The sequence below is a fragment of the Cryptococcus neoformans genome, chromosome 11 (genome assembly GCF_000149245.1).
Source record: "Cryptococcus neoformans var. grubii H99 chromosome 11, complete sequence".
Lineage (NCBI taxonomy): Eukaryota > Fungi > Basidiomycota > Tremellomycetes > Tremellales > Cryptococcaceae > Cryptococcus > Cryptococcus neoformans.
This window is the reverse complement of record NC_026755.1, coordinates 437,311-464,552: the sequence shown is the minus strand read 5'-3', so window position 1 is coordinate 464,552 and position 27,242 is coordinate 437,311. Positions and strand designations below refer to the sequence as shown.

Sequence of the window (27,242 nt, the reverse complement as noted above, 5' to 3'; positions counted from 1 at the left end):
AGCTACAGAGGCGGGGCGGGAGAAAAATAGAAGCGAAAAGTCACAACAGCACATGGCGCGGCGTTTGGCCCAAATTAAAGCCGCCATTTATTCTGCACCGTAGTACTCTGTCAGCACTCAACTCGGCACTCGAGCACTCAACTAACCACTCGCCACGATGACAGTCCCCGGCCACCCGCTCCCAGGCCCCTCAAACCCCGCAGCAAACGATACATGGCGCCCGTCCCGCTACCTCGAACCCCTCCACCCGGACAACGAAGAGGTCCTCGAGCAGGCTGCCTACCAGGCCGCAGTCACCCGCTCCAGCGGCGACGACAGAAAGCGCAAGATAAAGCCGAGGAGGACAGTCGACTACCAGGGTGGCGTCCAGAAATGGAGAATGGTGCGTTGCTTCTAGTCGCCTCTGACCGCCTGACCGCCTGACCGCCTCTGCAGCTGAACAAGCTCAAGGGCATCCACGAATTCAGACCAGCCATACATCCCAACCCATCTGACATTGTCAACGTGTGTATTTACAAATTCTGTACTGTGCAATGTCTAACACCCGTTCAGTTCCTTCCGCCTGTAGCACTTCGCTCAAATCCATCGACGTCTATATGTGATTACTGGGTCCACACCTCGATAAATAAAGAACGTTCTCCGACCCGTGTCGTCAGAGTAGGTCTCTCTTCTCCAGCCACCCCGCACATAAACTTACAAGCTCTACAGTGGACACCAGACGCCCGTCGTCTGCTCACAGGTAATGACAAGGGCCAGTTCACACTCTGGAACGGTGCCTCTTTCAATTACGAGTCCATTACTCAAGTACACGACGACTCTATCCGGTCCTTCACCTACTCACACAACGGCCAAGCGCTTGTTTCAGCCGACAAAGGCGGCACCATCAAGTACTTTACACCGCATCTGACAAATATACACGGTTTTCAGGGGCATCGAGAAGCCTGTCATGATGTTAGTTGGAGTCCGAACGATGAGCGTTTCGTGACCTGTGGCGATGATGGACTGGTCAAGATTTGGAGCTATAGAGAAGCCAAGGAAGAAAAAAGTCTGAGTGGTGCGTCGAGTTTACCGGCTAGTGCTGCGACGTACGCTGACCCCCGAGCAGGCCACGGTTGGGATGTGAGATGCGTCGATTGGCACCCCACAAAGGGTCTTATCGTTTCCGGTTCCAAAGATATGCTCGTCAAATTCTGGGACCCACGAACAGGCAAAGATCTCTCTACCCTGTGCGTTTTTGTTGATGCGGTTAGCTTTTCATATTAATCGCTAAACGATCCACAGCCACTCTTCCAAATCCACCATCAACACGTGTCGATGGTCCCCCGATGGCCATCTCGTGGCGACAGCCGGCCAAGATTCTGTCATTCGCCTCTTTGACATTCGTACCTTTCGCGAGTTGGAAGTCTTAAAGGGCCACGAAAAAGAAGTCAACTGCATCGAATGGCACCCGATCCATCACTCTCTCCTAGTTTCCGGCGATGCTCTCGGCACTATCAACTACTTTTCCCTCCTTTCTCCAACTCCATCTACACCGATCACCACTCTTGCAGCCGCCCATGAGGACGCAGTATTCTCCCTCTCTTTCCATCCCCTTGGCCATATTCTCTGCTCGGGATCAAAAGACTTTACAGCAAGATTCTGGTGTCGTGCGAGACCGTCGGGCGGACAAGAATTCGATAAATGGCATCTTACCGAGGAAGGCGCTGCCCAGAAAGAACTGGAGCGTATCACAAAGCGTGAATGGGGGACGAACCCGTTTCCTGCCAACGCTGCAAATGCTGCAGTCGGTGGCGGCAGCGGCAGCGATAAGCAGCAAGTCGCTTTGCCCGGCTTGTCCAACCTCGTTGCTGCTGTTAACAGCGTCAAGTCCGGCCCCACGACGATAGGCGGTGGGCCCCCCGGTCTTCCAGGGCTGGGTGCACCCAATGCCTATGCTGGCACCCCGCCATCGCGCGTATCCACCCCTTCATCCATGGGACCTCCCCCTCCTGGTGGCCAAGGACAAGGCCAAGGCGGTCAATTCCCAAGAGGAAGAGCAGCGCTTCCCAGCCAGAATGATATGCTTCGGCATAATCACGTCCCGCGTGGTGGGTTTGCAGATCGGGATAGGAATGGGGGAGGAGATAGAGGGGGGATGGATAGAGGTATGGATAGAGATAGAGATTCACGAGGAGGAAGACAGGATCCAAGAGGTAATCAGATGTATGGACGTGGGCCAGGGGGACCTCCTCCCGGTCCTCCAGGACCAGCACCAGGAGGATACAATTACCCCTCTGCTCCTCCCAACTATCCCCCTTACCCACCTTCATCCTACCCTCCTCCTCCCAACAACCAATCAGGCTATCCGCCCGCGCCCAATTATGCTATGCCCCCCGGACCCGGTGCGCCTCCTCAAAATTATCCTTATAATCGACCTCCACAGGGACCTCTGCAGAATAATAATCCAGGTGGTCAAGGAAATTATGGCGCTTCCGCTTCCGGTGGGTATGGCCAGTACGGCGGCGGTGGTGGTGGGGGCGGGGGTGGTGGGGGTAATGGTGGAGGGTACGGACGTAGATAGAATGGAATCTGTTTTTATCTCAGACACAGAGAAGAAAAACAATGCATCATGGGTTACTGTACAACATAACTATCTAAATGTGCATAATTTGCACGGCAGCTCATCTGCCAACCTCGTGCTCAGCGAGCAACTTGTCAAAAACAAATTTATCAGTCCCTTTTTCTTTTTTTTTTTTTTTGGCTTTTTTCTTTGTTATACCAAACTTGATGACTTACCATATTGGGGATACCGTTAGAGACAGGGTACGCATGGCCACATCCTCGACATGTCATGATTCCTTCCTCCACATGCAACTGTTTCACAAAATCATTTTAGTTTTTTATTTTATTTTAATGTTTTCTCGCAGCCCAATAAAAACTGTGACGGATAGAATTAGACATACCTCGAAAAGGACATGGTGTAAAGCTTGTATTTCCTCATCTGTCCAGTTTTCAGGCATGGTATCGGGGAGACTAGTATCACCGAGCTGCAATGATTAAAAAGGGAACAGTCAATACTCTTGGTCACTCCGGGCGACATTGCTACTACCACCCCACGCTCATACTCACAGACCGAGCAGTATCCACCAAAGCCTTCCAATCGAGCTTGGGCAAGAACCGCTTGATGAAATCGGGATTGATAGGCGCCGGTCGTTCAACGAGCTCTACCTCTGAGAAGACGAGGGGAAAGTTGTCCTTTGTGCAGTTCTCTGGAAAAAAAAAGGGGGGGAGAAGTGTGAGTTGTGTAAAAGTTGCGATGATGAGTGGATGGGAGTGAAAGTGTGCGACGTACTGACATGGCAAGCAAGCATGTTATGTGTGATTAATCTGACCATGTTGGAGGGATATGAGTTGCTTGGAGATGGTATAGGGATGCACGATACAAAGTGACTCAAGCGTTTCCAAGTTCTTCGATATCTCTTCCATCATATCCCTGCACCTCGCTCGGTGGTCGTCAGAAAAACAAAAACAGATGAATTTGTATTACGTAATGCTCATCCTTCAAGAATAATCCACGTCACCCAAATTCCGCGAAATTCTCCTCCTCCTTCTCTCTCATGCGATTGATTGTTGTTTCCCCCTTTTTTCCCTTTCAGCTCATCCAAGACAGTCACCGCTAGCACCTACACTGCCAAGTCGCTGTCATCAAAAACAAATCTACAAGCAAAAATGGCCGAGTACAAGGAAGACCTCGAAAAGACTGGCGCCGGTGCCCAGAAGATCCACAAGATCAGGATCACCTTGACCTCCAAGAACGTCAAGCCTCTTGAGAAGTGTTAGTTTTTTTTTTCGGTTGGGCCATCGCTAGGTTCTTAAAAACGAGGGGAGAAATGCTGATGGAATTTTCTATAGTCTGTGCCGACCTCATCAACCGTGCCAAGGACCGAGACCTCAACGTCAGGGGCCCCGTCCGACTCCCCACCAAGGTCCTCAAGCACACTACCAGGAAGTCGTACGTTTTTATGATCCCTTTTTTTCGGTTTTCCGCAAAGATGCTTCGTGCTGGCAAAAAATGGGGGCTAATAAACCACTCTTTTAGTCCTTGTGGTGAGGGTTCCAAGACCTGGGACAGGTACCAGATGCGAATCCACAAGCGTCTCATCGACCTCAACTCTTCTGCCGACGTCGTCAAGCAGATCACCTCCATCTCCCTCGAGCCCGGAGTTGAGGTTGAGGTTACCATTGCTGCTTAAATGTAGTTTGGTCTAGGATGCAACCTTGCCGGTCGAATACTCGTTTTCGTAAATTGTATTGTTTTTTGTTTCAATGACTGCATTTTTAAAGAAGAATAAACTTGTATCAAAACATCTATCAAAACATCACTACCTGAATTCCCGCTCGCGGGGCTTTTTATTCTTTTCGCACAGCCAGCCACTTGTCAATTCTGTCCGCCTCTCTGAAACCACTAATAACCGCGCCGGCGACACTACCCCTGTTCTCCATCTCAGTGTGCTCACCCGCAAAGCCGAGCTTGCCTCCCCAAACAGGTCGAGAAAGCTCCTTAAAGTCCATGGGACTGCGCTCACCCGTACTGATGATAGAAGGCGTCGTGGTCGCACCTCGAGAAAGAGGGTCAGTAAGCCATGTGGTAAGGGCAGAAGCGGAAGGAGCAGGAGGAGGGGAAGAAGGGGAGAAGCGCTTGACGAGGAAGGAGTGGAATGCCTCGGCGACTTTTTCAGTAGGGTGTTGCAAGAGGATCTTGGCAGGGGTTTCAGACAAGTATGTCAGGAGTGTAGGGGTAGGACCGGGAAGAGTGGGCGCAGCAAAGTTGGCAGTGATCAAAGTAGACCCTTCAAAGACTTGTTCCAAGGTAGACGAGGCGCTGGGCTCAGGTCCGGTAGGGAGGAAAGTGTATGAACCAACTTTTTCGGCGTTTGGCCACCAGGCAGTAGGATATTGGACGAGAAGTTTCTCGAGAACACCGACATGGGTACCGGCAATAGTCTCACGCAAGTGAGCAGGGAGAGCGGGGGTGAAGAAGTCTTCGGGGAGAGACTTGAGCACACCCAATGGGATGGTGGAAAGTACGCTGGCAGCAGAGTAAGTTTCACCGGACCGAGTGGTCACTTCGACGCCCGAGGAGGTCTCCTTGATGGAAGTAACGGGAGAATTAAGTTTGACTTCAGCCTTGGAGGACTCAAGCACCTTGGTTACAAGAGACTGGTAGCCTCCTTCGGGGGCAGCATCCGACCCGGCATAAGATGTGGTCGTCTCCCAGCCGGCCCACTTGAGGGAGGCCTTTTCAAGCTTGAGACCCAAGGGGACTTCGAGAGAACGCGCAAGAGCCTTTGCCAATGACTGGTCAGAAGCAGTGCTGAACAATGCAGAGTTGGGCGAGAAGAGGGCTGAGGCGAGGGAAGTGGTAGGTGGAGGGGATGGGTGGGGGAGTTTAGATGAAGCCACAGCGGTACCGAGGGATGCTCTCAGTGCATCCGCTTCTTCGGCAGAAAGCGGGCCTGGAGAAAGCGTCAGCGTCGATTTTATAACAAAACGCGCCTCATGGGATACCCACCGTTGGGCCCATAGATTACACCCTCAGCAGCAGCAGGTAAACGCGCCTCTACACCCAAAGACTTTGCGATATTCCTAGCAGGGTTGCCCTCCTTGTAGCCATGGATCCAGCTACAGCCAATATCAATCTTTGCGCCCCCACCAGTCCAAGTACGGGCTCTTCCGCCGACCCTGTCCCTGGCTTCGAGGACAAGGACGCGATGTCCCTTGGAGGTGAGCTCTTTGGCAGCGACTGACCCAGCCCAGCCTGCACCGAGGATGATGGAATCGTATGCGTTGGACATGTTTCGTATAAGGGATATTCGCATTTCCAGGGGGAAGATATCAAGAAGGGGTCAAGAAGTGAGGGCTATATATCTTTCCCCATTTGTGTTGATAATCGACCGGGGCCAAGTGGAGGCACGGTATCGGACCGGACCGAAAGAGGAAAACCTCCCGGGATGGAACTGGGACGTGCCACACTCGGGAGTAAAACGGGATTATTTTGGGGGGGGTTATTTTGAAAACTGGGCGTGATTGGTGGGATTCCCTGGATTCCAGGTCATCTGCCGGGATTCCGAGTTGCGCCATCACCACCAGCCAGCGAGTCGGCGCCCCCCCTCCGACAACACACTGTCAAGCAGCACCACCCGCCACCGTACCCCTCCCCCTCCTGCCCTCTCTCTTCCCCCCCGCGCCGTCGCCCCTCACCACTGCGCCGCCATCCCCCCGCCCGCCTTCTCCCCACTTGCACCCCACCACACCGCACCAAGCAGCTGCGGCGCCCGCCGGAAGCACACGGAACCCGCCGCTGTTTGTGGCCCTCGACCGCGCGCCCAACAACATTACCTCAATCCTTTGACCCTGACGTTCTATTATATCATCCCTCACCGTGCATACACCTCGATCCTGCCCTTCTCACTGCCTCCACCGCGTTATACCCACATCCCCCTTCCGCTCGCCTCCCTCTATCCCCCATCCCCCCCGCCACGCGACCACGCAACCAAACACGATCGAATCACGCGCCTCCACCGCGGCGAGACCCGCCAGCCCATATTCGCGTCTCCCCGTGATCATCCCTTTTGTTGACAACCTGAAGCGGGCACTCGGAGGCGTGCTCCAGCAAGACTGCTTTGACGTGCAATAAGAGGCACGTTAAAGGCATCAACAAACGAGTATGACTGTCACGCAGAGGAAGCCGAGGGTGGATAATGCCCAAAACGATAGCCGACCCAGTACGTCTATCGTTTCTTTTCTGTTCGTCCTTTTGACGACTTTTGCTGATACTGTGTAGTTATTGAGCCAGGTATCAAGTATACGTGTGATTTCTGTACGTCACATCATACAGCTTCATCTTTGCGCGTCAGCTGCTGACGAACAAGCAGGCCATGTGGATATCACCCATACCGTACGTATAAAATGCGCTATGAAGCAATGCGAGGAGGTCGATCTCTGTCCAACTTGCTTTTGCGAGGGTAAAGAAGGCTTGCAACATAAGGCATGGCATGACTATATGGTTGTTGTATGTCCTTATCTTCACTGCGCAAGGGTCAATCTAATAGGAAACAGGAACAAAACTCTCAACCGATATTCACCCCAGATTGGGGAGCCGACGAAGAGCTACTGTTAATATCTGGCCTCATTCAAAACGGTCTGGGCAACTGGGCTGAAGTGGCGCAACATGTCGGGACAAGAACTAAAGAAGAATGCGAACAACATTACCTTCAAGTTTACCTTGGTGTGGGCGAACACGGAGAGGACCTGAGGGTGAAAGAGAGGGAACAAGATGAGGAGATGGATGAGTCCAAGAGACGTAGAAGGGAATTCATGCCTGTATGTTCATGAGATTGTTGACAAGTCCTTTGTTGACGGAATTTTCAGCCTATGGACAGGAGCTTCCCTTATGATCCAGATGAATTCCAGCAACGCAAAAAAGCTCGGATAGAGGAACTTCGTAAACCGCAAGGTATGGCCATTTCACACCTCTTCCTTACTCTCACTAACATTGGCTTCAGCTTTACCGCCGTCCAACGCTGCCCCACCAGTCTCGGCACCCACAAATCACGAAATCGGCGGTTACATGCCGGCTCGTCTCGAATTCGAGCACGAAGTAGACAATGATGCCGAAATGGCTGTAAAGGATATGGAGTTTGGACTCGTAATGCAATATGGCGGTGACGAACAACCACAGGCAAAGATCACTCGTCCTCCAGATGAAGAAGAGGAAGGAGACGAAGACGAAGAGGGAGAAGATGAAAAGGGCGTGGAAAAAAAGGGAAAAGTGAAAAAGGAAAAGCAAAAGGAAGATGAAAAGGAAGACAAACCGGTATCCCCTGCGGTCGAAGATCCCGACGAACTGGAAGTGAAGCTTGCAATGATGGACATTTATTTCTCAAAGTTGGACAAGAGAGAGGATGCCAAGGAGATCATATTTGATAGGGGATTAACAGAGTATCGGGCTGTGAGTACATGTTCTCTCCCCTGATGGAAGGATAGTACTGATGACGACTTAAAGATACAAGCGCAAGAAAAGAAACTTACCAAGGAGGAGAGAGAGTTGGTACAACGTTATAAACCATTTGCAAAGTTGCAAACTGCCGAAGACTTTGAAGTTCTTGTGGAAGGTTTGATCTGTACGTTTCCTCGTGATTTGGAATAAAAGTATGTCGCTAACCCGAGAGAAAAGACGAACAAACTCTTCGAAAGCGGATAGCGGAACTCCAGGAATACCGTCGCATGGGAATAACGACAGCAGCTGAAGCGGATGTCTATGATAATGTGAAGAATACACGCGTAAGGTTTTCAGCTTTTCTAAAGTATCGCTTACTTACTAAGGATTCCATCAACAGGCCATGGAATTCCCCACACAAAAGCCAGCAGAAGTCTTACCGTCTGGTGCGAGAATCAACGCCGGTCAACACAGGTTCTTACACGGTACCATGTCTACGCCTCTTCCAGATGCGAAAACTCGAGAGCCTACGCCCAGAGCCGTCCCTGCAGTTGGACGCAAACCTCGTGGGTGTGATGTCGATATACTGCCTGAACCAATGGCTGACATTCCCAACAGCTCAACCACTCAACCTTGCCAATTCGGCCTCTCTCGATCTCCTTTCATCCGAAGAACAATCACTTTGTTCTACCCTCCGCGTTTTGCCCAAACCTTATCTCACTATCAAAGAGCTGTATATACGTGAGAATGAGCGCCGTCAAGGTCTGCTGAGGCGGCGAGACGCGAGAAAGATGTTGAATATCGACGTCAACAAGAGTGGGAGGATATTCGACTTTCTGGTCCAAAGCGGGATGCTGGTGTTGGCTTATGAGCCGCAGGGCAAAGGGAAGGCTAGTTTGCAAGCAGCCGCTGCCGCCGTAGCGCATGGAGCCGCGAACGGTATGACAACTATGGACGGACAATCACAAGGGAAGGACATGTTAATGGAAAGGGTGAATGGGCTGGGGATGACGAATGGGTTGAATAAGCCCATAACGCATGAGATTAGGCTCAATGGATGAGCAAATTTATAGTCACTATTCTTCAAAAAGTTTACTTACATATGCGTAAGGAGAAGAAGGGGAGTACAAAACGATATATTCATCGAAGCTCGTCAGAAGTATCAAAACAAGCAGATAGCGCTTTGGTTCTTGGGTTGTAAAAAGTATGCATAGATGCTAAATTGTGCCAATTTTCGCATCCTGACTCCCATGGGATGCTTATCATGCGATTGTGTTGTTGTTTCATGAAAGGTTGCTTCCTCCAATCCAAATCTCGGTTGACCCATAATCCTCGGCACCTCTAATTTCATCCACCATCACCATATCTATGCCCCTTTCCTTCAACATGCCCCATAACTCGCGTTCAGCCGGATCACGCTCCTTGTACGCCAATACCAATAATGGTTTATTTGATAAACCGGCAGAAGGAACAGAAGGGAAAAGAAGGGAAATGAGGGTAGAGAGTAGAGAGGGAAACGCGCTAGTATTGTAGGTAACATCGGCAGCTCTGTCCGATGAGAAAAATGACGTTTAGCATGAAATCCACAGAGCCCTTTTACTTTGATACGATGAACATACATTATAAGCTCTGGGTGGTCCTTATTCACCCAATCAGGTATAGGCTGATCCCAGTCTAGTATCCTCGCGTCGACAAAGGTACCCGTGGGCTGCTCTTCTTGCCCATTCTCGTGGTCAGTAGAGATATGGTTCATCTGGGAGTTTAGATTGTTGAGAGCAATGTTTTCGTCCATGAGAGGTATGGCAGATTCTGAACATAATCAGCAGTTAAGTCATGATATGGGTATAAGCCAAACTACACTTACCAAGATCGGTTGCTGTTATCTTTCTTTCCAAAGACGCGATGCGCTTGAGAGCAAGGGAGAGAACTATAGACACGAGGCCGGTACCGGTGCCTAAACAGTCACTGAGCATCAGATATCATTTCCACCATATGTCAAAAATGAGAGTGGATGCGGACCGAGCTCAACAATTCTGAGTTTCTCTTGCCTTTTCAAGAGAGTGAAGACCTTCTTGCCTGTTAATGGTAGTGGTCCTTCGTTGGCAAGGTGCTTCCAAAACCACGCCGACAACGCGAGACCAGAGTCCCATACTTTCTAGAAAATTCAATCAACGACTAGCGGATCCAATAGCAAGGGAAAATCGAACCTTGTCAAGGTCGAAAGAGGTCTGTTCAACGATTCTCAAGATTCCCTCTTCAGGTAACGTCCATTCTCTCATTATTCTTCCTTGCTTTGGTCGATCATCCCTCTCCTTCTCCTTATCTTTCCCTTTGCTTTTTACTATTGACTTTCCCTTATCTATTGAAGGCTCCTTTTGTCTACCAAGACCGCGGACCGTACCGGAATTGAGGCCAGATACAGGACGGGCTATTTCAATGCCTTCTGACCAGACGCCCAAAACATCAGGAGCGTCGTCGACCAGGTCTAGCAGTTCATTTGTAGATCTCAACTTCCCTTCCCGTTCCCCCCCGTTTAACAGTCCATTCGAATTCTGCGGATTGTCATTTTGGGAGAAAAGACCGAGACGCCATGACTCTCCCACTTGCACATTCTTCGGTAAAGGGACATCTAGAGGTTTGTAGGTGCTCCCTGGAGGAATAAATCTCGTCAATTCTTGGGGAGTCGTGGGAATAGAAAGACTTGGGGTAACCCGCTGCCAAGTATAGTATATCGTGGTGGGCTCATAACGCAGCCTAAACCAGTGATCAGCTTGTCCTACGTTGGATGGAATAAACAAAAAAAAAAACTCACTCGGTGCGCAGGTCATTAGCGACCTGTGGAGTAATGGTGATTCCCTGGTCCGGGCTGGATGTAGATACAGGCGGAGGTCTCAGAAAAGAAATGTACCAGTACATTCTGACCTGTGTAATGTGATGGGGAAGGTAATGCAAGCGAAGGAAAGGGGAGATGGAATTTTATGCTGCGACGGAGCTATTTATTTGTTTACATTTGGTTCTCGTTCCTCGCTTCGTTGTCTCTTTCATACATTCGTCTTCTTCACCCACACTCCACAGCGATGGGAACCAGATGGCATTAGTCGATTACGGTTCATCTTCGGATGATGAGGAAGGGCATGCTTCTCAGAAGCGGGCCACTCCTCCTTCAAAAAAGTTCGTTTTGTACCGCGTGTTGACCTCACCAAACGCATACAGGACTGATATGAGTCTAGGCCAAAGAAACTGCCCAGCTTGCCTTTGACTTTTGACATCAGTAAGCTATATAGGGCCTAGGAAACCAGGCGTCAACTTGCAGAAGCTCATTATTCAATAAAAATAGCCCCCAAGGATGATCCATCGCTGCATCAAGGTCGCATGCGTTCCCGCCCGTACGTTGACGGAGAATACAACACTCATGTCTATCTTTCATGTGCGCTTATTCCCATCCTTCAGACTTCTTTGTTTTCATATAAACTGACACGAGATGCAGTGTCTATCTCATGGAAGCTTTCAAAAATCCTGGAAACAATTATTGCCCAGTTACCGCCTTCTCCAAACCCTATACACTCTCTTCTTCCCAACTTACATATCTCGCTCACTCGTCCAGTGCCACTTCGACGCCATCAAATTCAGCCATTTAGGGACGAGCTCGCCAGTCGACTAGGTCAAATATGTCCCTTCAAGCTAAGTTTGGTAGGCTCAGTCAAAGCGTACTACAATGAAGTTACCGGCGGAGGATCTAACAGAGCCTTCCTGGCGTTGAGGGTGGGTGCTGGTGCGAGGGAGGTAAGAATTGCATATAAATTAAACTAAGAAAGAACACAAAGCTCATTTATTGTCTAGCTGAAGAAAATAGTAGATGTCGTGCTTGACCCTACTTTGAAGAAAATCCATCGGCCAACATATCACGACAACCCAGAATTCCACACTTCGTTCGCCTGGACACTTTTCTCTACCAAGACAGATAACCAGGATACTTCGCACGGCAATCATTCGGCTTCCGGCTACCGATCAGAAGAAGCTCAAGGGTTGCCCTTCGGTGAAGAAGACCTAAATAGGGTTAACTCGATATTCGAATCAGAAGTTCTCAAGGCTCAGCCCGCCGGGGGTTGGACTATATCGTCCGTGGAAGTAAAGATAGCCAAGGAGATTGCCACAATCCCCCTTAAGCTGGCATGATGATACATAGAATTACAGTTAAATTCTAAATCCATGACCCCCATTGATGGGCACAGGCACAGGCTTGAACCGCTTCAACACCTCTACTTCCCATTCTTTCCACCCTCCCTCCCATCTTCTTTGCTTGATAGCCTCAGGATTATAGACCTGATGAATTTCCTCTGCACTCATCCCCGCCATGATAGCTTCTTCCTTCTCCAGCTTTTCCCTCTTAATCATCTCATCCCTCTCAGCAAGGGCACGTTCCCAGACTGCCCAAGGAATACTGCCACCAGAAGGACCTGGGGCTTCTCGCCTGTCCTCATTCACACTGGCTTCTTCGCCTCCAGCCGAGGCAGAGACAGATGCCGCGCTCAAAACCTCTTCATCACCGTAGAGACTAAACTCTCCTTGCCTTGTTCTGGTCAATTTAACGACATGGGCACCGCAGCCAAGTGCTAATCCAATATCATTGACGATCGACCTGACATAGGTTCCGCTTGAAACTGTCATACGGACAGTAAAGGTAGGGGGACGCAAACCGTTCTTTGGTGAGATTTCGGGATATTCAGGAGCGTCAAGATCGGGCACCAGAGGTTCTACAACCTTTGCTTTTTCCTCTTCCACTTGATCTTTATTTCCAGAAGTTTCTGCAGCTTCAACAGGACCCGTTTGTGCATTGTGCACAATCTCGGTCAATTTCCTGAAGGTTTCCTTCTCTTCAGATGTAAGCCTTTTCTCTGGCCAGTGATAATCATGCCCACCGTCACCAGGAGTGACGGATGCAGGTGTAAAATCTATTAGTTCGATGGAGACCTGGCACTTTCGTGCGGGAATGGGTCGAGGAAGAGGTTTTGATTCTCGAGCATACTCGTAGAGCGGCTTACCGTCCATCTTCAAAGCAGAGAAGCTATAATCAAAATCAATAACGTATACATCTGAGACTGATAACACTCACATGGGAGGCACCTGCATGATCTCGCCTCGAAATCGATCTAAAACTTTTTCAACATCCTCTCGAGTGATGTGTTCCCAAGGGGCAGTAGACAGAACAGGATCGTCCGCGTCCATGGATGTGGTCGTTGCACCAATCAAACCTATGCTTTCATATTCCTTACAATCTAATTAGCATAGCATACATTGAATGAAATGAGTTCTCACATACCTTGCTACACTCAAGGAACTGATTCAAATGTTTTGTGCCCCGGTTAACACCCAGAACTGAGCTGTCATCAACACTCGTCTCCCAGAAGAACTAAACATATGCACCCACCTAAAACGCCATCGGCCAAAGGATCAAGAGTTCCTCCTTGACCAATTTTGAGACCAAACTGAGTTAGATTCTTCTTACGTTTTCCCTTCATTTGCGGCTGAGCACGCTTCACGGGATCGTCAAACAGTTTAGAGTCGAGCAGAAGTGGCGTTATTCTGTCAATAACTCTCATACTGCAAATGATCAGTCATAAATTCTAAGCCTATAAACGATAGTCATTTACGAGCTTTTGCCTGAAGGTTTAGCGATAGGGAAAAGGCCATTGAGGGGCAAAGTGGGGGTAGGAAGAGCCTTAGGCATGATGGGCTTGGGCAACAAGCCGGTAGCTCGCAAGAGAGCGAGATTAGGGGGACGAAGTTTTGGAGGCGTTTTGTCTACTGCTCTCGGGAGCGGGATTATGGATGCGAAATCCCGGGAAATAAGGTGTGTACGCAGAACAGAGTTGAGGGGATGAATTGAAGAACCATCACAGAAAACGATCCAAGAGATTTCCAACTTTTGGTACATTACGTAATTGGCAAACTCGGTCCGTTGTTGACGTTTCGACCCTTTTGCCTGCGGTCAATCGCATCAAATAATACGTCGTTGTCGTATAATACCACAGTACAAGGGCCGCAAGTAATGGGCAAATCAATAGCGTACTGAGAACAACTCATTACCCGAGAATACCTCCAATGATTATGACAGAAGTCTCATCGTCAGCATCTGCAACCCACACGAAGCAGTACAAACCTTACTTCTCCCCGGCAAACGTCGAGAAGTTGTCGGCAAAACAACGAGGGAAACTCAGCGTATCCAGAGAAGAAAGGGTTAGGCAGCAGGCATGTGGATTTATTGACGCGGTAGGGGTCAGATGTGGATTGTAAGCCTTACTTCTTCGTTTTACAGACCCACCACTGATGAGACTAGTCCAAGGCGAACGATCGCGACGGCCCAAACGCTATATATGCGATTCCATCTTTTCTTTCCTTACAAAGATTTCAGCTATATTGCAAGTATATCTGGTTTGCCTAACCTATATATAGGACTCACTATCATCGCAGGAAGTCGCTCTAGCTACTCTCTACGTATCTTCAAAATTACACGACACTCTCAAGAAACCGCGCGACATCATTCTGGCTTCGTTCCCTATCCGCTTCCCGCACCTTCTCCGAAAAGGGACCATTGACCCATCTGTTGCGCAGGCTCATGGTCTGGATAGTGAACGCGCAAGGATATTGAGTATAGAAAGATTGGTTCTGGAAAGCATGGCTTTCAAATTCTCGGCGAATGATGGGCTAAGGCCTGTGATCAAAATAGGCAAGAAATTGGGGTGTAAGTCTTCACATGAGATGATCTGACCTATTAACTGCTGATGATAAATACCATAGTGAGCAAGGATTTTTGTAAAATTTGTTGGAAAGTGGCAGTGGATAGGTATGGAACATATTGGGGGGTTACTTCTTATACTGATTATATACAGCTATCGAACACCAGCACCTCTATCTTACCCCCCCCACATCATCGCTCTAGGGTCTATATATACAGCTGCTCTTCTTACGATGGAGTCTCTTTCGTTCGAAACACCTGAGATCATGGACCAAACTAGAACACCTAGATGGATAGTTGAACTTTTGGGTAATACTGGGTCGTGGGAAGAAGATTATGTCGCTGGAGTAACGCATGTTGATGGTCAGTCTTTTCGCTTGCCAACACTGATTGGTCATTGTTAATGGTCAACTCAGAGGTTGTGCATGCCTTACTGGACCTTTACCATACCGTCTTATCTAATCCAGAAAATCAAGCGCTTCAGGCGCCGTCGCCCGTTTCTCCAAAAGAGCCACTAGGGTCCATTGCTCCAACATTAGCCCTTTCCTCATCAGGAACGACGGCCTTCCCTCTATCGGCTTTCTGGACACCGCAAACATTAACAAAGTTGAAAATCAATTTAAGAGAAAGAAGGGGTGGTCTTACTACCATGCTAGGTTGGGCGACTGAAGACACCGGTGAAACCGACAAGGTCGCAGAGGGGATGGGTAAAAATGATGTCACAATCAGGTTCCTATGGGACGAAGACCTGATGGCAATGCGCACGTGAATGTAGCCATTAATATGCATAATATGTTCAAGATTATAAGGATGTATACCACGGCTACATTTCCTGTTTCCACGAAAGCAGCATTTAAGAGTCTATTGTGTCTTCCAACGTCATCATCCTGACCTTGATCTCCGCCAAACAATCGAGCGCCTGTTTAGTGCACAGGAGCCTTCTCTTCCTCAATACCACGGTCCTCGTAAGGAAGGTCGCCGTAGTAGTGAGCCCAAGTACCTTGACCTGAGGCGAGAACAGGCAGGATACAGAGCCAGATGAGGTTAAGACCGAATAACATCCAACCGAGGCCCATGACACCCTAGACACAACGACTTGTAAGCCAATCGGTACGAAAGGGTAAAAAGATAGGTAATGCTGAGAACGTACCCTGAGGACACCGCACAGATCGCTATTGTCTTCGAGATCAGTGTTGCAGTATTGACGGTGGTGTCGCAACACAGTGGTAGCGACAATGCAAGCTTGAAAAGAGGTGTATCAGTTAGTAATATTTTCACAAAAACCCTTGGTAGCCAACATTAAGACTCACCAAAGCTGAAACAAGCGAAAAACGCGAGTGCTCCCTCAACAGCACTGGCCCTGAAAGCAGAACCCCTGCCAGACTTGACCAATAGCCACAAACAGTACAAGGCCTCGAGAAGAGAACAGACGAGCAACGCGACTACCGCGGGAGGATATGTGTTACTGTAGTGTCGTACCTTGATGATCATGATGATGTCAAGGATGAACTAAAAAAAAGGATCAGTCAAGTCCCAGCCAGAGACATAGCCCAATAACGCACTGATGAGTAGGCAGTGACGAGAAGCAACCCCATCAAGAAGGGCTTGAACGTTCGGAACCTGTGAGAAAAATCCTGATATTAATCTTCTTTGCTCTCTGCTATACACTAGCAGAATGCTTACCAGGAGCCGCCCATTGTGTTTGATCTTGCAAACTGTTAATGGTAGTTTAGATGAGGGTGAAGTCGTTGACGAAAGAGTAAGCGAAGTTGATCAGAGTCAGGAGGTTTATACTATATTATAGAGTACTTGGTTGGATGGTGGTCAAAGGGAGAACACATGGGTGGTGCTTTCCTTTATATTTAGTCGGAGTAGTCGATTATGAATTACCAGCTGAGGTACACCCAGCCATTTCCGTGGGAATATTCGGTCATCGCTCAAGGGTCCACTTCTTGACGATATAGAAGTTGCCAAATACAAGAGGTGTGAGGGATATCAAATGAGAAAATATTTGACTAATAGGAGATGTCCGTTGCCCTTCCGTCGCCAGCCCCATGATGGAGTTAGTATACTTGCGTCATTTTCTGCTCATGTCCATAACTATCCCTCTGCCGCTTTTATGCCACAAATAATTGGCATACGTAGGACGTAGGATCTATGGCAAAAGTCGAGAGGAGATTTATATAAAGTTCGCTACTACGTAAGACGATGAATTTAGCTAGGGGAAGAGCTAAAGTGGAGGTGGTCCACTTCTTGTCATGTCCGGAAGATTATTTATTCATCAACCATCAATCCGCGACGGCCGCGGTGGTTGTAATTTTACTACTGGCATCATTAACTACAGTGAGCCTTTGTGGAGAGAGTGTGTTAAAAGAGTAAAACCGGTTTAGCAAAACGTTTCATAGGTACAGGTTATAGAAGAGGCCAATTTGGCTGACCGACTTGCAAGCTGCAAGTGTGATAAGATCGTGCACTGCATCAAATTAATTACTAGTTTGTACTTTTGGGTTGATTCCTTCACATTTGCTATGATGCGATGGTATGGACGTTGAGTAAGAGCGGCGGGAGGTCAAGGATGGAAGGTCACTGCGAGGGACCGCTTGAGGAAGAAAGAGAAACAGGGCACGAACTGCCGCAGAACTGCATAGTACACCAGATAGGTTCTCGCTTCACGCACTAGTTTATACATAGTGGCGAATGACGACGAGGGAAGACGGAAGCCGGATAATGGATATGTCGGACTTCTATTAAATCGCTCAGATCTGGGCTCATCTTCCTGCGACGCATTCGCATAAATCGTACTTGTCTCCTAGATACGTCTCCTAGGATACTACTGGAAAAGGAAAAAAAACCGAGAGGAGAACTGAGGCCAACCCGCACATCACCCTTTTTAGAAACAAGACATCCGTTTGGGGGGGGGGCGTCTCTTCAAAATAGCCAAGAAGAGATACGCAGTTAGTTAAGAGCATGGGACAGTAGGCTCCTTCCTTCTTCTTGGCTCTCTTGGCTCCTCCTGCGCCTACTAGAAAATAAATAATTACTATTTGCATAACATACACATGTCCGTTGTTGGCACAAAATATTCTCTCGTTGACGTCACCCGGGTTATCAAATATTCTCTATTTTTTAGGCCCGCGAAAAATCGGCTGTGAGCTTTGTTGTGTGCCTACCATTAAAAGTTGTTTGACCTCGGATTATTTGGTTCTCAAAAGTGCAGCAACCCCCCGGCACGCAACGAGGAATTTAACAGCCGAGGAATGCTATTAGCTTATGCATGCGGCATCTACGATTGCGAGGCCTGTGAGCAAGGGCGTTACCTTTGTGAGCTGGCTGCCCTCGTCTGAAGAGAGCCAAGTCACTGGCGCCACGCGAAGTCGAAGAATGATTCGCCTGGCTGGCGTCGGTTGGTGGTGGTGGACCGCGCACTTTGTTGGTGTAGGGAGTAAACCTTAAGGTCGTAGTCGACTGGACCTATCCAGTTTGCTCCACGGATCCTTACATCGCTCCTCCTTTGCCCTTCTTCAATGTGGGGCTCAAGAGTTATGATGCTGTTGGGTATCCTTGGAGGGACGTGTAGAGAAGGGAGGTAAGCCCATTGTGTCGAGCGCGGTAGTGGGGACGCCTACCAAGGCAGAGTTCTTCGTAGCCTAGATGGTTCTTTTAATGGCATGCCTGACAGGTGGAGTGGTTGGAATGGGGCGTGCGGTTATATTATTTTGCAAATTGCTGAATGATTTTCCACTTTTGTGGGCTTCCACAACAGTTCATTTGGTAGTGGGGGTGGCCTGGGGTCCCATTATGGGGAAGAACCAGATAGTTATATAAGTGCATGCATGAACAATTCAAAATCATAGTTATGGGGTATAGTCAAAAACTCGCCGCGGGATCAAGAGGAGGGGGAAGGGGGGGTACATTCTTTTCCGTAGGTACTGTACCAGTAGCAATCGGTGTCCCAATCCCAGACGTCTCCACCAGGCACACAACACCTTGAAAGTAGGAACAAATTAACAACAACAACAACAACGACAATCAATTAGGTCACTTGTTTGTCAGCAACGGCATCCCCATCTCATTTTTCTCAACCCACACGTATCCGGCACCATAATGTCAATGATACAAAAGACTCCCCCAAGGCTTCCCGCTTCATTTCTTATCGAAGAATCTTCAGAGACTCCCGGTCCCTCTCGAGCTAGGATCAACAACCTCCAACACCAAGTAAGCGAGTTGGTGCGGAAGAATCAAACTTTAGAAGTACGCAAAATTGGCCATCATCTTTCCTAGTGACGTTAACGCCATATCTTTGTAGAGAAAATTGACAGCGGTTAAGAGCGCTTCGGAGAGCGACTTGAAAGAGATGGCAGCCAAATTGAACGAAATGCAGGTGTCATTCCGCAACACTCAAAGAGAGCTCGAAAGATCCAAGAAGGAGCTCAAGCGATGCGTATCGGAGGGATCAGGAATGAAAGAAGAGGTGATATGACTTTGATCTCTAATTGTTATTTGATCTTAACTTACATCGACGATACTCCTAGCTTCAGCTTCACTCAATGGTCCAGCAGCAAAAGGCACTTTTAGCTGTAGCGCAAGAGCAGATGCTTGTTGTGGAGCTTGAAGCCAGATTATTGGACGCAGAAAAAGCCCGAAGTAAGCTTCAGGCTTTGTTTCAACGTGTATACAGCAAGCTGAACCCCTGTTGCTAGTTCTGAGAGACCATAAAATCACTTTATTCCAGGCCAAGGAAGAAGAATTAGTAAGGGAAATCGAGGAAAGGGACATCCGGATTGAACATCTAGAAGTGGGTATGCCATTATGTAACTACCTCTGTGCTGATTCATTATGCAGGTTATGTTGGAAAGGTCCAATGCTTCTCTCGAGCAAGAGCGCAGTGCCATTAGAAAGGCTTCTTCATCACAAGTAACGTCTTCCAAAGATCTTAGCAAAGCTCAAATGGAACTGGAATCTGCTCGCGCCGAAATTAATACTCTTGAAGACAAAGTGGCTTCCTTAGAGACGAAGGTTCGTGGTCTCAAAGACCGTGAAAAAGAGGCAAGATCAGAGCTTGAGAGCTGGCTACGAGAAGAAGGCTCGGCCAGCAAGCATCAGAAAGAGAAGAAAGAGTCGCAAATTCAGTTGAGAGCTATGAAGTCAGAGTTGGAGAAGAAAAAGGAAGAGATTGAAGAGCTAAAGGAGGAGTTGGAAGAAGCTGTGAGAAGTGGGAAGGAGAAAGAAAAAGTCTTAAAGAAACGACTAAGAGATGCCAATGAGGAGAAAGAACGTCTCCTTGGTATCGAAGAAGAGCTGCATGGTTTGAGAGCAGGGATAAGCAAGACGAGTCCAGGAAATCGAAGGATCAGAAAGGTACCTCGTCCTATGATATGACTCTCATCGGGGATATCTCTAGCTGATATATTTCAACAGGAAAGCCCAGTGAAAGAGGGTTCTGGCGACGAAGCGACTACAAGGAAAAAGGCGAAGAAGGTCGATGCAGCGGTATCTGTATGCAGAGGTCCTCATACGTTGATCGCAGGTCACTGATCATTCTTGCCTCATAGCCTTCGAAGCTCTCTTCAAAAGCGCGCGCAAAGGCTAAAGCATCAGTTGATTCAAGCTCTGAACTAGATGATTCCGCCCCTGCACCTGTCAAAAAGTCGAAGACAACACGAAAATCTCCCGTAAAATCTAAGCCCAAATCAGCCGCTCTTGAAGGGTCAGATGTCGAGAACGAGCTTGATTCTCTCAAAGCTCGAACGTCAAAGAGTGTCGAGCAGAAATCAATGGGAAAAGAAGAGCCAGCAGCCTATGCCAATGAAAAGAAAAAGAAAAAGAGAATTCTCGGCGCCCAACCGCCACCCACTTTCAATTGGGATCCTGTCATGAATGTGAGTCAAGAGTCACCTCACCAGACATAAGAAACAGTTAGCTAAGCTAACTGTCGCCCGTGAAGAGTGGAGATGGCGTCATTCCAGCGTATCTATCACCCTTGAAACCAGATGGTGTCAGAGCTACAGGAACTATTCCAAGAGCCGGGTTCCCTAGCCTCCCCAGCAGTAGGCTAAATCGTTTCGGCTAGTTTCTGCTCTCAGTAAAGAGATATGCTAGGCTTCGTGGCATAATGTGTATCCTGTCTGCTTGGACTTCAGCCGATGTCGCGTACTTTCTATCTTGTTTAAGGTTATTAGATGTGTTTTTCTCTGCACTTTGCATCAGTTAATGCGTTATTCCCAAAAATATCTCATGTTCTAGACCCTAAAGTTTATTATCGTCATTTATTCCGAAGTCTACTAAGGGTCTACCAAAAGCTACCCTTGGAAGGCATAGCGCTCTCGTAACCTCTGCCCGAAAAAGAACATCTGCCATCGGATGTCAGCTCTGCTTGAGTCACCATATTATGCTACTTTACTCACGATCATTGGCGCCGGTATTCCAACAATGGCTATGCAGGCGATAAGAGTACCACCCCACCCCCATCCAAGCTTTACAAACATAGTGGTCGTAAAAAGGGGCATGATACAAGCCACAACCGAACGAGCCTGGCTCCCCCCAAAAACAATCCATTTGTCAGTAACGACGGCGCCCATCTAGGAGGATCGTATTTACAGCAGTTGCCCCGGCTACGGCTGCAGCAGAATAAGGGTAAAAAGCATCTACGAAGCTGGGGACGAGTGTCAGTGAGATCGAAGCATACATTGCGACCACTCAACAAATTCTGGATGGTGTTGAATGCCAGCATCAACCCAATCCCCATGACAGCCTGACCCACGAAAGGCCCCATCCAGTGTACTTCTGCGTGGGCTGTCCACCCCTTTAATACTGTTATTAACGTATAAAAAAATGAAAGCATTGCACTTACAAAAATAAATAATCCGATTGGCATGATACACATGCCTATTTGAGTCAGTACCAGCTGCGTAAAGAATAGTTAGTGAGAATTTAATGCTACATCCAGAACATACTCTATACTCTGGCTGGCCCTTATCACCATTAATCTTTGAAAGATGTTTGTATATACGGTCTTGACATTGGGAGGCTATGACCACCGCACTCACGAAGCCCAAGCCTATAAGCGGCATCATCAGATCCATACACCAAGCAACGCAGCCTTAAAATACCCATAGAAATGTATGGCAAACCCATTGTGGCCAAAGGCCACTCATACGAAAACAAGGCGGGTTGACTAAACGGCGGCTTGCCGTACAAGAGAGGTAAAGCCACCAAGAAAAGATAGATTATACCTACGGCAGAAGTTCAGTTTCAAACGCTTATTCAGAGTGAGAACCACCGCCATACCGTATACATATGCGTAATACAAAGAAAAAGCAAAAGCGACCGGGTTGGTAAACAACAATCGCAGGGGACGTGAGAATGCCCTGCCATAGACTGCTTTCGCGTCCTCTTTTGAGACCATCGCGGTCATCCAGGTCATATTTGGCAGATAATGTCTCCGGCCGGAAGTCGAAGGAGAAAGTGGATGAGTCATACGGTAGGTTATGATTTTTTGAATAGCACTGATATATGATGAGCTGGTTACAAGTGTTATTGGAAAGGATTAAAAAGGAGATACGTACGGAGCATAGGTCTCCCTGAGAAAAAAGACCATCAATACAAAGTTGAAAAATGCAACTATTGTCATAAAGTAATAGGCCCATCTCCATCCCCCGAACAATAACCAATAGCCTACCATGTTACCAATGATGGGCCCGCCCTGCAAAAATGTATAAGTCAGTCATGATGGTTCGGAGCATGTGATCAAAGAGGCGCACAATTGGCCCTAGAGCATACAATGATATGGGCTTGCCTCTTTCATGTGGTAGGAACATCTAGGTAAGCGGTGAGTGCAATTCGAATTCGCTCTAGAAAGCCGCCATTCTCACATCGGCGCAAGTCGCCACACCTAGAGAAGGCGGAGGAGAAGCAAAAGATCCACAAAAACTGGAATTGTAACTTGAGAAATTGTCATACACATATTCAAAGTGGGCCACTTACAATCGTAGAATGATAAGTGCTGTCATGCTATATGTAACATCATGATCAGTCCGATTATCTATTGCCAGCAAAGCACAAACCTCTGAGTAAAACCCGTTCCCAAGGTGAACAAGACATAGAATATCTGGCTTGAGATATAGGCTACTTGCCGTCCATAGAGCTCGGATACTGGTGCAAACACAAATGGTCCAGAGCTTCATGGAAAAGTAAGCTTACAATACGCGCTCTATGGCTTCTGGTAATGCGTACCCTAGACCTAGAACATAAGCACCAGCGATTAGAACTCCAATCTTCTCGTTCGTCTCTCCGAACTCAGACATCACTGCATGTAGTCCAGGTACACCGATGGAGCTTCCTGCCGTGGAGATGAATCCAGTCAATGCAAGGATTGCTGTTATGGTCCATTTCTTCCTGGCTGTCCAATTGATAGGATTGGCCGGAGAGGTAGGGAAGGAAGTAATAACCTGCCGTGCTTCGCGAGTGGACAGTGATGTGGGTGATAATTCAATTTCAGGTGGTGGTGAAGGTGTTGGTGCTTCTCCCACCCCTGTACATGATCTGGGACGCATGTTGTTTTGGAAGGACGGTGGCTTGCCGCAATTGACAATAGGAGAGGATTCTTTATCATACTCGTAACACATAGAAGATTGGCCTCTTTCGAAGGCAATGTTGCGGGTCCCTTCAATTTTCTCCATCAGTGATCAGATGTTCAGTACTGTTGATTATTGGGGAGAATGGTCCTTGAAGAAATCTGTTTCTATCGATATTTGTCCTGAAGGCTACTGGTGGGCGGGAGACTGTGTTGTTGATTGGTGCCATCGGTCAACAGCAACATTTGCTGAAGGAGTCTGGGTTAATTTGCAGTTATGTTGTAGGACTGTAAGAGCTTCTAGCTATTCCAAAACGGTTTGAATCGAACGGAGAAGCTCCCTCACAAGAGGATCGGTAGCGAGATAAGAGCGACGCGAGTCTGCCAGTCGCAGATGACCGACACCTCCGGGACGTAACAGAAAAAAGATAATAATTATGCTTATGGAGGACACCGGGACAAGGGATCGGGACAACCCCACCCAATCTGATCAGAACCGGAGAGCCTTTCAATCTCCGAAGCTTTTTCATGACGTCACCATATTATTTCCAGAGCAAATAGAAAACTCCAACATCTCCCGATGCCTGCTAACAAAATCCCTCACTGCTGTAATCCTTGGTATTGCAACTTCCTTGAATCTCGCTGGTCTCAAATTCTCCTTCTTTCGTCCAGCTACAAGCCTTTCCTACAGAATATCATGCCTGTGCTCCCCCATATCTCTAGATCATCTCTATCATCATCCCCTCGCGTGTCTCTTCGCCTTTTGCGAGTGGTCGGTCAGTCTCGTCCATTGTCACTCATTCCGTCTTCACCTCCGTCCTCTGTTCCTTTCTTTGTACCTCATTTTGGCCCTGCCTCAACGCATGGTGTCTACCCCAGTCCGAATGGAAAGGATAAGGATAGAGAACTCTTTGGCGGGGGGAGAGGGTTTGATCCCGAGGAGGAAGTGGATGACCGGGAATGGGATATGCGTGTTGGTAAGTTCGCGTACCCCCGGGCAATGTCAGCACTCATATTAGCTTTTTTAGCAAGGGCAATGATACACCTTCAAGAAACGCTCCCGCATTTCTTTAATGCTGAGATGACTGCCGCGACAATGTTACCGCCTGACATTTATAGTCAAAATATGGTTCTCAAGCTACCAGCGCCGTTGCCTTTGAAGGTATGTACTATGTAACTCTTTCATCTCCTCCCTTTGAAGGAGGAATAATGGTGCCAGGTCTAACAATATTCCTAGATATCGTCATTGTCAGGCTATTCCATGGCGTTTTCTCTTACTCGCAATGGCATGCAAGGTCCGACTCTGGCAAGCTTCATAAACGGATTTTGCTGACATCAACAACAGCCTTACATACAGACCTGCGATCAGAGATGGAGAGAATGACATTCTCCCCATCACCTCGAGACATGCGACAAGAAAGCAAACGAGCCGCAGTTTTACTTGCGAAAAAGGAGATCCCCAGCCACCGTATGAAGCAGATCAGAGTCTTGGTCTCAGTATATGGCACCCTGCGCCTACCTCCTCATAAAGTAAGTAACAGGTATGCCATAATCAGACAGCGTTGACGTCGTGTACTTGACAGGAGGCTAAATGGCATACATCGTCTCTGTACACCTTCTCTCCCACATCAGGTTTGATTGTTTCACACGAGGTAGAGACAATCAGGCCTCTTCCCGGAGAAGGGGTCGCGGAGTGGATGATGTCACGATTGCTTGGATGGACTTCGAAAAATGCAGGTCATGAAGGGGCTATACCTTGTCCTCGGACAGTGGCGTTACCCCCTGAACATAGAGTGGCGCGATTCAGCGAAGAGCGTGAAGAGAAGAGGGAAGAGTGATGGCGCAAGTAGCGTGTTGCTCTGTTGTACACATTCATATTTCTGCATCTGTTTAGTTGTTCCGTATGTATCGTTAATGCTTTATGTATTTGAAGATGATTGAGGAGTGTGTATGCATGATATTCGCTGTTTGTGGGTGAGATGATACCCCTACCACGGTTGCCGCGCCCGCTCTGTGCCGCTAGGGTTTGATAAGCTGCATGATCCACCGACCATCGAAACTTCGTCGCCTCCTCCATCGCTCCTACCCACCCATCTTGTCATATTTCCCCTGAAATTTTCCCTACTTCTCTATACCCTGTACCTCTCTCCACACTTCCAATCTCCTTGTCATGCCCCCCAAGGAGCCCACATTCTCAGACGTGAGTCTCCATCCACTTCACCGTCGCGAACATCCTATCTATACCCACAAATCTTTCCACCCATCAGAACTCTCCGTTTTGTCTTTTGCTGACCTCACCATGTTGACGTGACCATCCTCGCAATTCGCATTCCCTCGACTGCCCGTCCATCTTGCATATATATACGACGTTCGTCCTCGTATCCCTAATTTTCGCCATTGTTTGGACTCTATGCATGGGAAACGGTGTTCGCTGTATCTAGGATGAAGGGAGTTCAGGGAGAGGTGATTCAGCCCAACCGGAGGATATTCATGGAAGAGGCTCGTAAGTGTTCAAGATGCTTCAGGCATCCGCCGTTCAGTCTCTGAAATTCAGCGGCAGGTCGAGTTCGGCAAGAAAGGCACAGAACAGGATTGCCCAAAGGGAATTCCGGCTTCGTAAGCAGGTAAGCAATCAATATACACTGAGTGTTTTATGTTCAACTGACGGAGTCGACAGCAATATGTGTGTCTGCTTAAGATGTATGAAATGTGTGATCCAATTATCTGACTTAATTTTGTAGATCCGTGACCTTGAGGCCAAGGTGCAGATGCTTGAGGGCGACAAAGAGGAGCGCGTGGAACTTATGACGCTTTTAGTGCGAAATCTGATGAAGGAGAATAAGGATTTAAGACATATGCTTAGGCTTACTGCTTCATTCATTGGCGAAGGTAATTAATTAACCCGTTCTTGAAGCCGTATACACGATCTAACAGCAGTTTAGGCCTTGGTTCTTGTTTGCCCCGGCTTGGTCTTTCTGCAGATCAGCTGGATGCCATCTTGAATCGCGCAGACACCGATACGGTCTATGAGGCATTTATCAATCTCAAAGCTTCTCGAGAGCTTGAGATTTCTAACCCAGGCATCAAGCTTGGCGAGCCTCGTCGCAGAGCGAGCAATTTGCCTCCAAAGCGCAAGCGTACAGAGGGCGAGGGCGACACTCCAGTAGGGCCTGCTGAGACACCCGAAGATGGCGCATCTGGCGCTGGAAAGGAGAAAGGCAAAACCCTACAAAACAGTGACATCTCGAACTCCAAAAGGGTCAAGTCGGTTTTTGATCAACCAATACCCAGCGACGAGTATACGTATCTGTTCCCCGATCTGGACAGCATGCTTATGGCTTCCGAATCGTTTGACGATCCCTCAATAAGTCGTCTCGATATTAGCGGTCAGATGGGCCAAAGTCGTGTCCCCAATGAGCCTTCTCGTGTAGATTATGGACAGCAACAGAGGCTAATGCCTTCTAATACTGGGAATGTCCGTTTTCCCAGCTATGGTGCATCGACCGCTTTAGGTGGATCGGCGGATATGAGTGGATTTGGTCTCACTATTCCCCCAAACCCATTAGCCGGCGATCCGCTGGCCAATCTTGGCGTTTCGAATAGTTCTTCAGCAAATTATTCACCGTCCAATCCATCCATGCCGTCTTCTGTCACCCCGATCAGGCCGGTAGCCCCTTTGGTGAGCGACGGCAACCAGTCTACTCGAGGTTCTTCTACAAGCAATGAGCCATCGGCGCAGAACGATCCCGTGCGAAGGTTGGCCGCTGATCATCGCGGCGCTTTCGATGGCCCTGGTATGACGTCGCAAGAAATCGAAAAAAGACGCAAAGCGGAGGACAGCCTGATCAGATCCATTGAAGAGGGAGATACACCTGACAGAAAGTTAGAGGCTATGCAGGTGTGTTCATTCGCTCGTTGTTATGTTCCATAGAGTTTAACTGTAAATCTATAGCTTA

At 48.3% G+C, this 27,242-nt stretch overlaps 14 protein-coding genes and 1 non-coding gene; 9 read left to right on the top strand and 6 right to left on the bottom strand.

The window, feature by feature from the left end:
* The first annotated feature begins 20 nt into the window (after nt 1–20).
* On the top strand, nt 21–2,619 carry CNAG_01630 (polyadenylation factor subunit 2). Its single transcript, XM_012197261.1, has 6 exons — nt 21–382; nt 436–504; nt 553–657; nt 709–1,054; nt 1,106–1,226; nt 1,282–2,619. The coding sequence occupies exons 1-6, from the start codon at nt 158–160 to the stop codon at nt 2,558–2,560; spliced, it is 2,145 nt and encodes a 714-aa protein (XP_012052651.1). The 5' UTR covers nt 21–157; the 3' UTR covers nt 2,561–2,619.
* Nucleotides 2,579–3,463, bottom strand: CNAG_01629 (multifunctional methyltransferase subunit TRM112). XM_012197260.1 has 5 exons: nt 3,332–3,463; nt 3,109–3,248; nt 2,943–3,026; nt 2,776–2,853; nt 2,579–2,690 (listed from the first exon to the last, which is right to left on the bottom strand). The coding sequence occupies exons 1-5, from the start codon at nt 3,372–3,374 to the stop codon at nt 2,661–2,663; spliced, it is 375 nt and encodes a 124-aa protein (XP_012052650.1). The 5' UTR covers nt 3,375–3,463; the 3' UTR covers nt 2,579–2,660.
* Nucleotides 3,464–3,607: 144 nt separating this feature from the next.
* On the top strand, nt 3,608–4,356 carry CNAG_01628 (small subunit ribosomal protein S20). XM_012197259.1 has 3 exons: nt 3,608–3,814; nt 3,892–3,991; nt 4,079–4,356. The coding sequence occupies exons 1-3, from the start codon at nt 3,709–3,711 to the stop codon at nt 4,230–4,232; spliced, it is 360 nt and encodes a 119-aa protein (XP_012052649.1). The 5' UTR covers nt 3,608–3,708; the 3' UTR covers nt 4,233–4,356.
* Nucleotides 4,286–5,912, bottom strand: CNAG_01627 (amino oxidase). Its single transcript, XM_012197006.1, has 2 exons — nt 5,552–5,912; nt 4,286–5,495 (listed from the first exon to the last, which is right to left on the bottom strand). Exons 1-2 carry the CDS (start codon nt 5,856–5,858, stop codon nt 4,390–4,392), a joined length of 1,413 nt encoding a protein of 470 aa, XP_012052396.1. The 5' UTR covers nt 5,859–5,912; the 3' UTR covers nt 4,286–4,389.
* Nucleotides 5,913–6,060: 148 nt separating this feature from the next.
* On the top strand, nt 6,061–9,215 carry CNAG_01626 (transcriptional adapter 2-alpha). XM_012197005.1 has 10 exons: nt 6,061–6,764; nt 6,824–6,859; nt 6,915–7,051; nt 7,099–7,362; nt 7,411–7,495; nt 7,545–7,990; nt 8,045–8,162; nt 8,216–8,322; nt 8,379–8,544; nt 8,597–9,215. Exons 1-10 carry the CDS (start codon nt 6,707–6,709, stop codon nt 9,037–9,039), a joined length of 1,860 nt encoding a protein of 619 aa, XP_012052395.1. The 5' UTR covers nt 6,061–6,706; the 3' UTR covers nt 9,040–9,215.
* On the bottom strand, nt 9,169–10,931 carry CNAG_01625 (hypothetical protein). XM_012197258.1 has 6 exons: nt 10,791–10,931; nt 10,186–10,732; nt 9,998–10,133; nt 9,843–9,932; nt 9,598–9,787; nt 9,169–9,526 (listed from the first exon to the last, which is right to left on the bottom strand). Exons 1-6 carry the CDS (start codon nt 10,892–10,894, stop codon nt 9,262–9,264), a joined length of 1,332 nt encoding a protein of 443 aa, XP_012052648.1. The 5' UTR covers nt 10,895–10,931; the 3' UTR covers nt 9,169–9,261.
* Nucleotides 10,932–11,000: 69 nt separating this feature from the next.
* CNAG_01624 (hypothetical protein) lies at nt 11,001–13,299 on the top strand. XM_012197004.1 has 5 exons: nt 11,001–11,149; nt 11,209–11,249; nt 11,316–11,405; nt 11,466–11,761; nt 11,819–13,299. Exons 1-5 carry the CDS (start codon nt 11,067–11,069, stop codon nt 12,152–12,154), a joined length of 846 nt encoding a protein of 281 aa, XP_012052394.1. The 5' UTR covers nt 11,001–11,066; the 3' UTR covers nt 12,155–13,299.
* On the bottom strand, nt 11,871–13,851 carry CNAG_01623 (tRNA pseudouridine(55) synthase). XM_012197257.1 has 5 exons: nt 13,630–13,851; nt 13,407–13,579; nt 13,299–13,354; nt 13,092–13,246; nt 11,871–13,043 (listed from the first exon to the last, which is right to left on the bottom strand). Exons 1-5 carry the CDS (start codon nt 13,704–13,706, stop codon nt 12,173–12,175), a joined length of 1,332 nt encoding a protein of 443 aa, XP_012052647.1. The 5' UTR covers nt 13,707–13,851; the 3' UTR covers nt 11,871–12,172.
* Nucleotides 13,852–13,986: 135 nt separating this feature from the next.
* On the top strand, nt 13,987–15,701 carry CNAG_01622 (CTD kinase subunit beta). XM_012197003.1 has 6 exons: nt 13,987–14,268; nt 14,316–14,397; nt 14,450–14,720; nt 14,777–14,822; nt 14,869–15,077; nt 15,131–15,701. The coding sequence occupies exons 1-6, from the start codon at nt 14,081–14,083 to the stop codon at nt 15,481–15,483; spliced, it is 1,149 nt and encodes a 382-aa protein (XP_012052393.1). The 5' UTR covers nt 13,987–14,080; the 3' UTR covers nt 15,484–15,701.
* On the bottom strand, nt 14,836–16,782 carry CNAG_01621 (hypothetical protein). XM_012197256.1 has 7 exons: nt 16,398–16,782; nt 16,277–16,334; nt 16,025–16,223; nt 15,865–15,956; nt 15,360–15,796; nt 15,165–15,296; nt 14,836–15,100 (listed from the first exon to the last, which is right to left on the bottom strand). The coding sequence occupies exons 1-5, from the start codon at nt 16,409–16,411 to the stop codon at nt 15,638–15,640; spliced, it is 522 nt and encodes a 173-aa protein (XP_012052646.1). The 5' UTR covers nt 16,412–16,782; the 3' UTR covers nt 14,836–15,100; nt 15,165–15,296; nt 15,360–15,637.
* A 162-nt stretch (nt 16,783–16,944) lies between these two features.
* On the top strand, nt 16,945–18,534 carry CNAG_12978. XR_001046279.1 has 1 exon: nt 16,945–18,534. It is a non-coding gene; the product is annotated as a hypothetical RNA (non-coding RNA).
* Nucleotides 18,535–18,617: 83 nt separating this feature from the next.
* On the top strand, nt 18,618–20,956 carry CNAG_01620 (hypothetical protein). XM_012197255.1 has 8 exons: nt 18,618–18,965; nt 19,021–19,185; nt 19,247–19,358; nt 19,415–19,509; nt 19,557–20,072; nt 20,133–20,210; nt 20,267–20,593; nt 20,659–20,956. Exons 1-8 carry the CDS (start codon nt 18,819–18,821, stop codon nt 20,782–20,784), a joined length of 1,566 nt encoding a protein of 521 aa, XP_012052645.1. The 5' UTR covers nt 18,618–18,818; the 3' UTR covers nt 20,785–20,956.
* On the bottom strand, nt 20,737–23,696 carry CNAG_01619 (hypothetical protein). XM_012197002.1 has 14 exons: nt 22,947–23,696; nt 22,778–22,891; nt 22,698–22,724; nt 22,586–22,643; nt 22,475–22,531; nt 22,280–22,416; nt 22,002–22,219; nt 21,824–21,946; nt 21,668–21,771; nt 21,565–21,618; nt 21,416–21,516; nt 21,312–21,366; nt 21,119–21,244; nt 20,737–21,064 (listed from the first exon to the last, which is right to left on the bottom strand). The coding sequence occupies exons 1-14, from the start codon at nt 23,390–23,392 to the stop codon at nt 21,014–21,016; spliced, it is 1,671 nt and encodes a 556-aa protein (XP_012052392.1). The 5' UTR covers nt 23,393–23,696; the 3' UTR covers nt 20,737–21,013.
* Nucleotides 23,697–23,889: 193 nt separating this feature from the next.
* On the top strand, nt 23,890–25,275 carry CNAG_07594 (hypothetical protein). XM_012197001.1 has 5 exons: nt 23,890–24,263; nt 24,315–24,448; nt 24,524–24,581; nt 24,632–24,816; nt 24,870–25,275. Exons 1-5 carry the CDS (start codon nt 23,984–23,986, stop codon nt 25,122–25,124), a joined length of 912 nt encoding a protein of 303 aa, XP_012052391.1. The 5' UTR covers nt 23,890–23,983; the 3' UTR covers nt 25,125–25,275.
* A 79-nt stretch (nt 25,276–25,354) lies between these two features.
* CNAG_07593 (hypothetical protein) overlaps nt 25,355–27,242 on the top strand; it is a 2,686-nt gene continuing 798 nt past the window's right edge. The window contains exons 1-7 of the mRNA XM_012197000.1: nt 25,355–25,486; nt 25,728–25,789; nt 25,847–25,910; nt 25,964–25,969; nt 26,028–26,175; nt 26,229–27,184; nt 27,239–27,242. The exon at nt 27,239–27,242 is cut by the window's right edge and continues 19 nt beyond it. Of these exons, the coding sequence (XP_012052390.1) occupies nt 25,457–25,486; nt 25,728–25,789; nt 25,847–25,910; nt 25,964–25,969; nt 26,028–26,175; nt 26,229–27,184; nt 27,239–27,242 (1,270 nt within the window). The 5' untranslated portion in view covers nt 25,355–25,456. The remainder of the gene's footprint in view (nt 25,487–25,727; nt 25,790–25,846; nt 25,911–25,963; nt 25,970–26,027; nt 26,176–26,228; nt 27,185–27,238) is intronic.